General features: G+C 41.9%; 1 protein-coding gene across 1 annotated transcript in view; it reads left to right on the top strand.

Moving 5' to 3' along the window:
- Positions 1–219: 219 nt before the first annotated feature.
- GRM2 (glutamate metabotropic receptor 2) overlaps positions 220–12,678 on the top strand; it is a 60,064-nt gene continuing 47,605 nt past the window's right edge. Inside the window, exon 1 of the mRNA XM_033926630.1 lies at positions 220–687. Coding sequence (XP_033782521.1) covers positions 220–687 — 468 coding nt within the window. The remainder of the gene's footprint in view (positions 688–12,678) is intronic.

Below are 12,678 nucleotides of genomic sequence, written 5' to 3'. Positions count from 1 at the left end.
TGTACACAGCATTGGGATGAACTCTTGAGCCACTGTGTCTACGCAATGCTTCACTGACCGTCAGCCCTCTATCATGGACCCACTGAAAAATCAGTAGCTGACCACAGGGAGTCCAGACATGCAGTTCTCCGATTATTTTGATTTCTGGATTCTGCTGTAGATGGTTGAATGTCACACGTTGCCCGTCTTCAACGGCCCACAACCCCTTGTGCTGGTGCCATGGCGTTACCTGCTTTCCTGTGGGGATTACTGCTACGTGTGATGGCATGTCTTGCTAACCAGCACCCTGGCTACAACATAGTGCCAAAGAAGGAGATCACTGTTGAAGGGGATCTAGTTATTGGAGGGCTGTTCCCTGTCCATGAGAAAGGAAGCTCCACTGAAGACTGTGGAAGGATCAATGAGCATCGGGGGATCCAGCGGCTGGAGGCTATGCTCTTTGCACTGGATGAAATCAATAAGGACCAGCGTATTCTGCCTGGAATCAAACTAGGGGCACATATCCTGGACACCTGCTCCAAGGACACCTATGCCCTGGAGCAGTCCCTGGACTTTGTTCGTGCCTCACTGACAAGGGTAGACGGCTCAGAACACATCTGCCCCGATGGATCCTATGCCATCCACGATGAGGTGCCTATGGCTATCACAGGGGTCATAGGAGGCTCATACAGCGACGTCTCCATTCAGGTCTGGAATATTTTACTAAGAATAAAGCAGTGAAGGTATAAAGAAATACAGGGGAACAATGTATAATATGAGGTACATGAAAAGCCTTTGAATAAGGAAGTCACATGGTATAAATTAAATTCTCCAAGCCTCAGAGTGTGATGATGTAAAAGCCAGAACTAGCCAGAGAAACTGGGAAATGCAGCATATTGATAATCAGAGGGGAAACACAGAGTCAGGGCTTAATGTAGGGGAGCATACTGCTAATATTCAAACCCTCCTGGAGATAAAGCTGCTATTTAATGCTGGGGAGCATGCTATAAATATTATAGCTCTGGGGAGATAATGCCGATAATTAATATAGAAAAGATTTCTGTTAATATTCTAGCACTTGGAAGATAATACTGATAGTTAAGGTAGGAGATAAATTAATAATGCTAATATTCTAGCACTCAGGAGATAAAGCTGATATTTAATGCTGAAGAGCATACTATTAATATTATAGCACTGGGGAGATAATGCTGATATTTAATGCCGGGGTACAATATTATAGCACTCCGGCAATAAAGCTGATATTTAATGCTGAAGAGCATACTATTAATATTATAGCACTGGGGAGATAATGCTGATACTTAATGCCGGGGTACAATATTCTAGCACTCCGGCAATAAAGCTGATATTTAATGCTGGGCATGATGGACCTCAGGTCTGACCCAGCAGAGGCACGGCTTATGTTTTTATGGTTGAAAATATACTCCTAACAGTCATGCATTTGGAAGATACAACTCATATTTAATGCTGGGGAGCTAACACTCAGGAGATAAAGCTGCTATTATAATGCTGGGGAATACTCATAACATTCTAGCACTGAGAGATAAAGTTGATTTTTATTGCTGGGGAGCAATATCCTAGCATTTGGAACTGTCTCCTTAGTGACTACATACAGCAATGCATAGGTTTGGTAGCGCTCTAGAAATAATTAATAGTACGAGGGGGTCCTGAAAACTTCTCAGCCCAACTAATCAGCTTCCTAAATTTTGAGCGCTATTTTGCCACTGCCGCTGAAAAGAATGTTATCTTATTTCGTTCAGTGCCAATTTGCAGACACAAAATTCTCCGTTTTGGACACTGTTTCATATCATTCTCTTCTTGGTTGGACTGAGAACTTTCCAGCACCCCTCGTAGTATTTAATACTGAAGAACATACTGCTAATAGTCTAGCACTTGAAAGATAAAGCTAACATTTACCCCCCCTCTTCCTCTCTTTTACAAAAGCAGAGAAGAGGTTTTTCGAATGCTCTGTGTTGCTCCAACAGCCGGGAACTCTATGACCATTAGAGCAGCGCAGAGCATTCTGCATGCCAGCCGGCGCTAAAAAACCTCTTCTGCGCTTTTGTAAAATGGGTGGGGGTGGGGTAATGTTGGAAAGTATACTGCTAACAGTCTAGCACTTGGGGGATAAAGCTGACACTTAGGGCTCCTTTGATGAAGCTGCGTTAGTGACTTTTAATCACGCGCTAGCCGAAAAACTACCGCCCGCTCAAGAGGAGGCTTAGCGCAAGCCATTCTAGCAGTTGGGAGATAATGTTGATATTTAATGCTGCCAGTATTCTAGAAAGAGAGCTGAGGGAAGACGGGAAAATAGTAACCAGAGACTGGAGCCTACACAATTAGAAAAATGAAATGGCCAGACAACAAAGGTAGAGAATAATTTAAAAAAAAAAAAAATTTTGGGGCGAAGTAGTGGTGAAGCTTAGTCCAGTTTAAAGGGTAATAAATTGAAATAAAATAACAAAATGCAGAAAAGTGATACCTCTTCATTGGACTAATTTTAATATTTATATCTATCTTTCAGAGGCCAACACCTTACCTGAAGAAGGTATCGCCTTATTTTCCCTGTCTTGTTCGTTTTTCGTTTAATTTGGAATGTAGCGACGGGAATTTTTGAAAGCTACATCTCTTGGCTTTATATTTTGCAAGTACAGAACTGTTGTTCACTTATTTGCAATTTCAGTTTGGGGTTACTTGCTCTGTGAAAAAGGCATTGAATGACCTGTGCTAATCTATCTTATCTAGGGCCCTTTTTGCAAGGCCACGGTGGTAATGCACCAAATCCCATACGGACTGAATGGGCTTCGATATATTCACCACAGCAGCATCGCTACCTTGGCTTTGCAAAAGGGGCGCTTAGTTTTCCCAGTAAGTATATTGATGTTCAAATGCCCACTGCAATATTTACAGGGCTGTTTTTTCTTAGGTAGACCCTTGCTGTGTGTCCTTTGTATGTTAGTACTCTATGGTATGATAGAATTTCCTTATAGATCCTGAGTGAGATTTGTAGGGTTTTGTATTGATTCACAATATGCCTGGTAATGGATTTTGCATTTAGCCCATATCTTTCTCAGTAGTAGGTCAATGTGTGTTAAGTATTTTCATGTCCCTGGAGGACTTACAGTCTAAGTTTGTATTCATAAGAACATAAGAATTGCCAGACTGGGACAGACTGAAAGTCCATCAAGCCCAGTGTCCTGTTTCCATCAGTAGTCAACCCAGGTCCCATGTACCTGACATGATCCCAAATAGGAAAACAGATTTTATGCTGCTTATCCTAGGAATAAGCAGTGGATTTATCCAAGCTATCTCAATAATGGCCTATGGACTTCTCTTTTAGAAAATGATCCAAACCTTTTTTAAACCCCGCTAAGCTAACTGATTTCATCACATTCTCCAGCAACTTGGAACACTGTTCTTATGACTCATTCTTATGAATTAAAAGCTGCCGAATTCACAAATCGACTACACCTCGTTTCCAAGATATGGGAACCCATTCAATATTATTCTTTTTAACCGTTGACCTTCACCTAATCTTTCGGGATCTCGACCATATCCAATCTTTTCTATTCCCTTTTTCTTTTTCCTTCTTCAGATTGGCATGGGATGTCCGTCCTGCATTTTTCTATTCATCATTCTCTACTCATTTATTCCATTACTAATTTCTCTATTCCAATATCTGTTTGATCATTATCTTTTTCTTCTCTTTTTCTCTGCTTTTCCTTCTTTGTCCTTTTTCCTCTCCAGGTTATACAATGGTTTCTTTTTGAGCCTCCAGGTTCTCCCTATATTCCTCTTGGTTGTGAAATATTACTAATATTATGTTACTTGCTTTCTGTAATCTGTATTTTCTGGATTTCTGGATGGTTCTCTAGAACCTCTCTATTCACTTGTTCATTGTTTTTTTGTTCTTTTTATAACTCTGTTTTTGTTACTGAAAATCAATAAATATATTTGAAATCACATTCTCCAGCAACAAATTCCAAAGTGTAATTACACGTTGTGTGAAGAAATATTTTCTCCAGTTAGTACTTAGTTGCTTCATTGCATGTCCCCTAGTATTAGTATTTTTGGAAAGAGTGAACACACTATTCACATCTATCCTTTCCACTCCACTCAGTATTTTATAGACCTATATCACATCACCCCGAGCCCTTACCCGAGGCAGTAGGATTTGAACCCTGGCTTCCTTGGTTCTCACACTGCTGCTCTAATCATTTGTTACAGCTAAAATAGATAATGCATATTCTAAACATGTTTGCTGGCACAATAATAAACTAAAAGCCAACAGTTTGGAAGGCTGATAGACATTTGGCAACCTATCAAAAACATTATAGGTAAATGTTGCTACTTATAAGAACATAAGGATTGCCGCTGCTGGGTCAGACCAGTGGTCCATCGTGCCCAGCAATCCGCTCACGCGGCGGCCCTCTGGTCAAAGACCAGCGTCTTAACTGAGACTAGCCCTACCTAAGTACATTCCGGTTCAGCAGGAACTTGTCTAACTTTGTCTTGAATTTCTGGAGGGTGTTTTCCCCTATGACAGACTCCGAAAGAGCGTTCCAGTTCTCTACCACTCTCTGGGTGAAAAACTTCTTTATGTTCATATGGAATCAATCCCCTTTTAACTTTAGAGAGTGCCCTCTCGTTCTCCCTACCTTGGAGAGAGTGAACAACCTGTCCTTATTATGATTTTAAAGTGTTTGAGGCTTGTGCAGATGAGGACAGAGCTTGCAGGAATGGGCGTGGACAGGGAAATGAGTTCCCACAGGGATGGAGAAAAATTTGTCCCTGTGTCATTCTCTAGTGTAGCGCGTCTCATCTAATGATCTGACACTACAGATGTTACCCCTGTGTGAGGGAGTCGGGAATTCTTCCTCATGAGTGATGTTGTTATGTTGGTGGACAGTAGAGGGCGCTGGCCAATTAGTGGGTAAACTACAGGGTCCAGAATGCATTGAGGTTTGTAGCTCAGAGCTCAACTCTGTTCCAGCAGGTGGTGCTGAACTGCATGAGTAATGGGTTGGAACCCAGGCAGGAAGAGCTTCATATGCCCAGTCTGGGATTTATTCTGAGAGGTCCCTAGGAGAGGGAACCTGTGGGAAGGTGAGAGCCTCCACAAAGAGAATTCCCTGAGCAGAGAAGGCTCAGAAGCTGTGGGTTAAGGAGAACCCCAGAGGAAGCTAAGAAGACTGGGAAAGATTACTTGGAAGGGCTGGGATGGTGAGTGATGTTGTGCTTGGCTGGATGAGAAGGCTGGAAAGTAAAGATGCCTGGTTAAGGTAAGCCAATGATTATTTGGTTGAGGCTGTGTGCTGAAAAGCTTTGAAAGGACAGCTAATATCAGGTGTGGCTCAGGTAAGCCACGCAGGTTGAAATTGCTGAGAGCTGATTAATGGACTAAACACTGAATGGGAATTGATACTGTCTTTAGAACAAACTGTTACCCTGGACTAAGAAGCTGAGTTTTGGTTTCTATTATACCTTCAAGAGTGTCTAGAAGTATATATATGTATGAATACAGAGAGAAAACCTGGCCTGGAGCACTGCAGGTCCTGGCAATGTGATGGGAAAATGACCGCTCGGCTCGTCACACCCTGACTAAATTCCAGGCCAAATGGAACTAGCCACCAATATTGGGTATTTTCACTTTACTGTTTGCCTGTGAGCTCCTTCAGTTCACTCTGTCTACGGCAGGGATCTCAAAGTCCCTCCTTGAAGGCCGCAATCCAGTCGGGTTTTCAGGATTTCCCCAATGAATATGTATTGAAAGCAGAGCATGCACATAGATCACATGCATATTCATTGGGGAAATCCTGAAAACCCGACTGGATTGCGGCCCTCGAGGAGGGACTTTGAGACCCCTGGTCTATGGAGAGTACCTGGTGCAATATCATCAAATACCTCGATCCCATTAACTTTTCAATTCAATCAGTCAAGTCTCTGGGCCTAGTTACAGTTTCCTCTTTGACCGTAATATCAAGGGGGTAAGTTGTTACTAAGTCAGCAGACCTGTGTACGCTTTTGATTTTCATTTCTGTGTCTATCCTCACAATATCTCCTTCTTTCGGCCCATATAATAAGCATTACCTTGATGCGTTGTCACTGCCATTGGGACCTCCTGGTGCATGTGTTATTTCTCCATTTGCCAAATCTTCCATTGTAGTAGTCGGCTCTGCATTACACTTTTTTTGACTTCCAAAATCTGGATTTCCAGTTCATTTGTTCTCACCAACTGCTCCTCCCTGCTGGGAACAGAGAAACATCTTGTATACCTGAATTTAACTAAATTCAAAATAAATAAATGCCTCTCACTCATTCAGCCTAAAGTTTATGCTTATTTATGTCCATACCCAGCTCTCCTATGGCTCCAGAAAAAGGAAGATGATTGAAACATCCGGGATTTACTTATACTTATAGAAAGCAATGGAAATAAAACCCGGATATTTCAATCCATCCTCCTTTTTCTGGAGCCATATGGTAACCCTAGCTATTATATATTTATTAACCACCGCTATGAATAGAATAACCCAAGGAGATAAGTTATTCAGGTCCCTTTTTACTCCTACAATGTCCAAGTCCAAGAGCCACACCTTAATCACCATTCATTGCACTTATAGGTGTGAGTTATCTTCTGCCCTTTCCATGGTTTCTTCTGGAGGATCCCAGTTGGTTTTTTTTTTTGATCAAATGGCACAAGGTCTATTGCCATTTTCCTGCTATTATGGTGCTGAGCACAGCTGCCTCTGTTGGAGTATTCTTTAAGACCTATTGTTCTGTAACTCGTATCATTCAGGAAGACTGGCATGCTAATTTAGTTCAAATAGTTAACACCACTCCACCAGGACCAAGGAGATTGTCTACCATCTGTAATCTTGTGTAGAGAATGCAAATTCACTTCTAATGCCTGGCGATTATATCGGATTAGTGTCAGGACCGGCAGGGAGCTGGTGCATATCAGGACATCCAGTCAGTTTGAACTCTGCTGGCTGCAGCTGGGCCGGTGCCTGGGGTTTCCTGATTGGCTCTGCTCTGGGCTGGTTTCTTGCTGGGTCATCACATGGGATTACATTATTCAGCATTGCAAAGCTGTGCTTCTCTCATCTCGCTCTGTATCCTGTTATATGTATCTCAGTTTTATTTCATTCATATATGCCTTCTCTCTTGCTTTGGTGTCTGATTTATGAGAGGTACAGCCTTACTTGTTGCACCAAAGGCTAAGTGTGGTTTAGACTTCCCTGTTTCACTAAGGTTAAGTGTTTTTAAAAATTAACTTTTGAACTCCAATATGGTTTGCAGTCTTCTGCTAATCCCCAAGGGAGCCTCCTTCCAGTGTGTCTGGATACCAAAGCTAGGGTCCGTGACAATTAGTCAGGAGCCCTTCAGTTGAACAGCCATCTTTGCCAATGACATCACTTCCTTTCAGCTTGCTCTTTCGTTTCATGTTCCTTCCTCTCCCTGCCCTAATCCATCTCCAGTTTTTGCCCCAAAAGCCAGTAATTGAAAGAAAAAGAGTGTGGTATAGATGATGGGCTGTGGGACTGGTTGGAGAAAAGTGCTATAGATGGTCTGAATTGGGGGGGTGGGAGAGAGAGAGTGTGATGTTGACAAGCTGTGAGGGGGAGGAGAGAGTAGCAGGACCTTAGCTTTGATTTCTCCACACACTACCTGCCCTGCTCGTGACATTTAGATACAGGCTAACCAGATGTTTTGGTTTTTTTTTGCTGGGTGAAGGGAAATTTGTTGTGAATTTTTAGTTCAGCACCCCAATCATTTTCAAAAGTTGGTTCCTATGCTTACGCATTTGCTACTTGTTTTTCCGGATTTATTTCCTCAAAAACCTTTTCTTTTGCTAATTTGCTTGCTTCCTTTCCTATATATACTGGTGGATTCTTACTCATCCTTTCTACTCATCTGAACATATGTTTAAGTTTAATGATGTTGATAGATTCTGAACATTTACTTCCATGTTCAGGACTTTTTGCACATTTAGATCTGTTGATGTTAAATAATCTTGGAGAACCATGATTTAATTTAATACAAAGTCTTATTACAGACTTTTACTTTCCACAGATTACAACAGCATAAAAAAAGAACAGCAAATGCCTACCCTACCTCACCCTCCACCCCAAAAAGAGGGAAAACAGCGAGCAAAGTATTTTAAGGTCCTTGGGGAGTTTATTCCAAAACTCTGGCACAGCTCCTGAAAAATACGAACCTTGCATTTGTAACTAAACAAAATTCCTTGTTAGAAACATAAGACTGCAAAGCACAATGTGGTGGTATGGCAATAGAAGGAGCCAAAGATCATAAATATCCAGTTAATGTAAAGCATAAAGCAACAGGGTAACATAATCCTATAATTTTAGTAAAATAATCTAACATGCAGCCATACTCTAAACATGTTGCAATTTTTTGCAAAGTATACTTAGGAAGACCTACATAAAGAGCATTGCAGTAGTCTAGGTGGGTCAGCTCCATCGTCTGAACTAACGTGTGAAAATCTTGTAGCTGCAATAAAGAACAAACCTGTTTAGCCATCTTCAATTCTACCCATGTTGCATGAAACACCTCCTCCACCTGTAAATCCAAAGTAAGAGTATAACCTAATATAACTCCTGTTGGGTTAAAAACATTTTTCTGAGGCTGTGAGGGCTCTGGTCTCATGAGGAAATTAATGGCTGTAGAATTATGCGAGACATAACACAGGAATACACTTGTCTGCTGGTTGCCCTGGTAACCAGGGTAAACATTCTGGTTGCTGCTGTTACCTGGCTTTGGCAGTTGGGACTAGTATCTGAAAGAAAGTAGATGTTGCTGAGTGAACGGGTATGAAAGAGTGTTGTTTTGGGTTAATTTGAGATAGAAAAAGGTTAGATTTAAGAAGTGTTAGAAGACTGATTACAGAAAAGTGAATGTGGTTAAATTGTATTTTCCTCACAGTTTTCCCTTAAGGACCTAAGAGAGATTATCGTAGTAACCCCCTCTTTTACAAAGGCATAGCATGGGTTTTAGCACCGGCAGCGTCACTAACTGCTCCGATGCTCATAGGAATTCTATGAGCGTCGGAGGACTTACCGCGGCAACCGGTGCTAAAACCCACGCTACGTATTAGTAAAGGATTGTAGATTAAAGTGGAAGCTGGGATCTGTAGTTTTAAAATATTCTACTGAACTTATTTTGGTCAGTTTTCTTTTCTCATAGCAGTTAGAAAGGAAAATTAGATAATAGAAGAAAAATTTTCAACATAATGCTTCTAAAGAGTTTAAAAGTGAACTGACATAAATTATTCTGTAAAGATTTCTAAAAAACTTGTCTCCCTTTTTATTAAGGTTGACCAGTTCAGTGAGCAGTTGAGTTGTTGAGCTGAAAGACTAACTGAGTGATAGATTTTGAATCGTGTGAACTTTGTGCCAATCTTTGCTGAGTGGAAACATTGTAAGTGTGAGAGAGGTTGCCAGATTGGGAAAGGCCACTAGATTGGGAAAAAATAATGTCACCAAGGTTCCTGCTGGAGGAGGTAACTCTGAACTCTCACAACATCAAGGGAGAAAGGGTTTAATTCCTTTTATTTTATCTAAGATAGGTAGTAGGCGGAGACAATCGCTAATGCTTACAGATGCAATGCTTGCAGAGTGGGCCTGAAGAAGGAAAAAGGTTTTTGGGTTTTGTTTTGTTTTTACTATTATCTATTATTTTAGTGTGCACACTTACATTTTTATTTTAAATTAATTTTTGAAGGTCAATGTTTTTATGAAAAGACTGAGCACTCAATTTTTCTGAAAAAAGCTATACTTAGCTGTGTTGAAGGTGGTAATTCCTTTGGTCCGCAGTTGGTTTACCTGAAAGGGAAAACAGGGTAAAGCAATTTATTCTTGTTTTATTAACAAAACACTCATTGATTGATGAAGGAGGGGAAAGTACTTGATAAGTCCTCTAGGAGGTTTGCTGGGGTAATCAAACAGAGTGAAATATTTCTGTTGAGAAAAACAAAAACCGTAGTTAATTGGTTAATTTTCATAGACCTCATTGTCTTTTTATGTCTTGAGAAACTAACGTATGCTAAACCTATTTATTAGAAAAAGACATTTAAATTCATCTGTCTTATATATTTCTGTGCAAATAAAATTGGGTTAATTGCACTTTCCTGACAGAGGTCTGACTCTTTAATTTTATTTCACTCTCATAAGCAATTATTTGGGTGCAGTAAATCTTGATGTTAAAACCTGGTCTTCTCTTAAGGGGAATTTTCACTGAAAAACCCTTGGTGTTATCACGACTACTTAGAGAACAAGTCACAGAAAAATTCTACCAAAAGGGAGACTGAGTTTACCCTCCAACCCTCTCCCCCTCCCCGAACAAAAGGCCTCACCTTCTTAACCACCCTCAGCTCACATGAAACCAAATGAAAATCCACCAGAGATTCAACCCCTAACATCTCTGCTGTAACCACATTCCAGGACTGGCACATCATGGTATGCATGGCTGAGGTGTTCTTGGTGGGTTTCAGCTGGATTTCTTAGCATGTGACCAGGACTGACTGTTTTTAATTCTTTGTTACTGCATTTCAAGGACCCCTGAGGAAGGCTATACAGAGCGAAACATGGCCCGTGTAGGGTCTTGTCATTGTTTTGGCAGTGCCATTACTATATTGCTGAAATAGTTTTTGTGATATATTTTATTTGTTTTTATACACCAATAAACTTTGTGATTTTAAACTCTTGGAAGTCCAGGAACTGGTTCCACATCTCTTTTCTTCTGTGAAGCATGGCAGAGGAGCACAGATGTCTGGGGGATGCCAAAAACTACCGAGTGTGCCGACTCTGAATCAGACAGCACCAACGTTGGCTCTTCTCAGCTGCCTCTTTTCTTACATTCTCCCTTTCACAGCCCTCAGCTCCAACCCCCTTTTCCTATTTGCCCTGAAGTTTAAAATAATTTGTAGAGCTGCTGAAGTGTCTTTTGCTGTTATGATTTTGCCAGTGGTCAGACTGGTCTTGCCACCGGCACTGCATGCTGCTCCCCACAGTGGCATACCTAACTTAGCTCTTCTCCAGGTGCATCACCCCATTCATACCTGCCCTCCTCCCTCCAGTATGGGGGTGCACTGAGCAGTTATGGAGTCACAATCTACAGGCACGCAGCTGTAAGTTCTGCTGGTCTCCTGCCCCCTCTGATGTCAACTTCATATTCCAGGGCAGGGGACTGGCAGAGCTGACAGTTGCATGCCTGTAGACTATGGCTCTACAAAGCCATGGAATAGAGGGAGATATACAAAGGTGGATAGGCAAATGGCTGGAAAACAGAAAGCAGAGAGTGGGCAAAAATGGGAAGTTCTCAAACTGGGAGAAAGTGACTAGTGGTGTGCCCCAGGGCTCGGTACTTGGGCCGATCCTATTTAATATTTATATCAATGACCTGGAAGACGGAATATCCATTGAGATCATTAAGTTTGCAGACGACACAAAGCTATGCCGGGCAATCAGATCGCTGGAGGATAGCGAGGAACTCCAGAGCGACTTGTATCAGTTAGAGAAATGGGCAGAGCAATAGCAGATGAAGTTCAACGTGGAGAAATGCAAAGTAATGCATTTAGGTAGTAAGAATAAGGAACACGAGTATAGAATGTCAGGCGCAACTCTGGGTAAGAGCGAACAAGAAAAGGACCTGGGTGTACTGATAGATAGGACCCTGAAGCCGTCGGCACAATGGGCGGCAGCGGCAAAGAAAGCAAACAGAATGTTAGGCATGATAAAGAAAGGAATCACGAGTAGATCGGAGAAAGTCATAATGCCGCTTTATAGAGCAATGGTCAGACCACACTTGGAATACTGTGTCCAACATTGGTCTCCCAACCTAAAGAAGGATATAAAACTGTTGGAGAGGGTGCAGAGACGAGCAACGAAGTTAATAAGAGGTATGGAGAACTTGGAATATGAGGAACGACTCAAGAAACTGGGACTGTTCTCCCTTGAGAAGAGGAGGCTGCGAGGGGACATGATCGAGACGTTCAAAATGCTGAAAGGCATCGATAAAACAGAGCAGGAAAATAAATTATTTACATTGTCCAACGCGACACGGACAAGAGGACATGGTTTGAAGCTAAGGGGGGACAAGTCCAGGACAAATGTCAGGAAGTTCTGCTTCACGCAGCGAGTGGTGGACGCCTGGAATGCTCTCCCAAAGGAGGTTATTAAGGAATCCACTGTGCTGGGATTCAAAGGCAAATTAGATGCACATCTCCTTACGAGAGGCATAGAGGGATATGGGTGACTAAAACTACATCAGGTGTATACCTGACTGGGCCTCCGCGTGTGCGGATCGCCGGACTCGATGGACCATGGGTCTGATCCGGAGATGGCAGTTCTTATGTTCAAAGCATTCCCATTCTGCTTGCACACATTGCCCCGCCCTTGGTACGCCACTGCCTGAGTCTGAAACCTTAGCTGTGAGCTTTGAAAATATAGATTTCTTGAGTTATCCTCAGACAAGCAGGCAGTATATTCTCACATGTGAGTGACGTCATCCACGGAGCCCAGTCACAGACAGTAAACAGTGCACCGGCACTTTAAGAAATCCAAAGCTTTCAGACGGCCCGCTACCGCTTTTTCTTTTCTCAGTGTTCTAATCTAATCTACTTTGGGATTTATGAGTTGCACTATGTCTAAAACGGTTCAAGGC

The sequence above is a fragment of the Geotrypetes seraphini genome, chromosome 17, assembly GCF_902459505.1.
Source record: "Geotrypetes seraphini chromosome 17, aGeoSer1.1, whole genome shotgun sequence".
Classification (NCBI taxonomy): Eukaryota; Metazoa; Chordata; class Amphibia; order Gymnophiona; family Dermophiidae; genus Geotrypetes; species Geotrypetes seraphini.
This window is presented reverse-complemented; position numbering and strand designations above follow the sequence as displayed.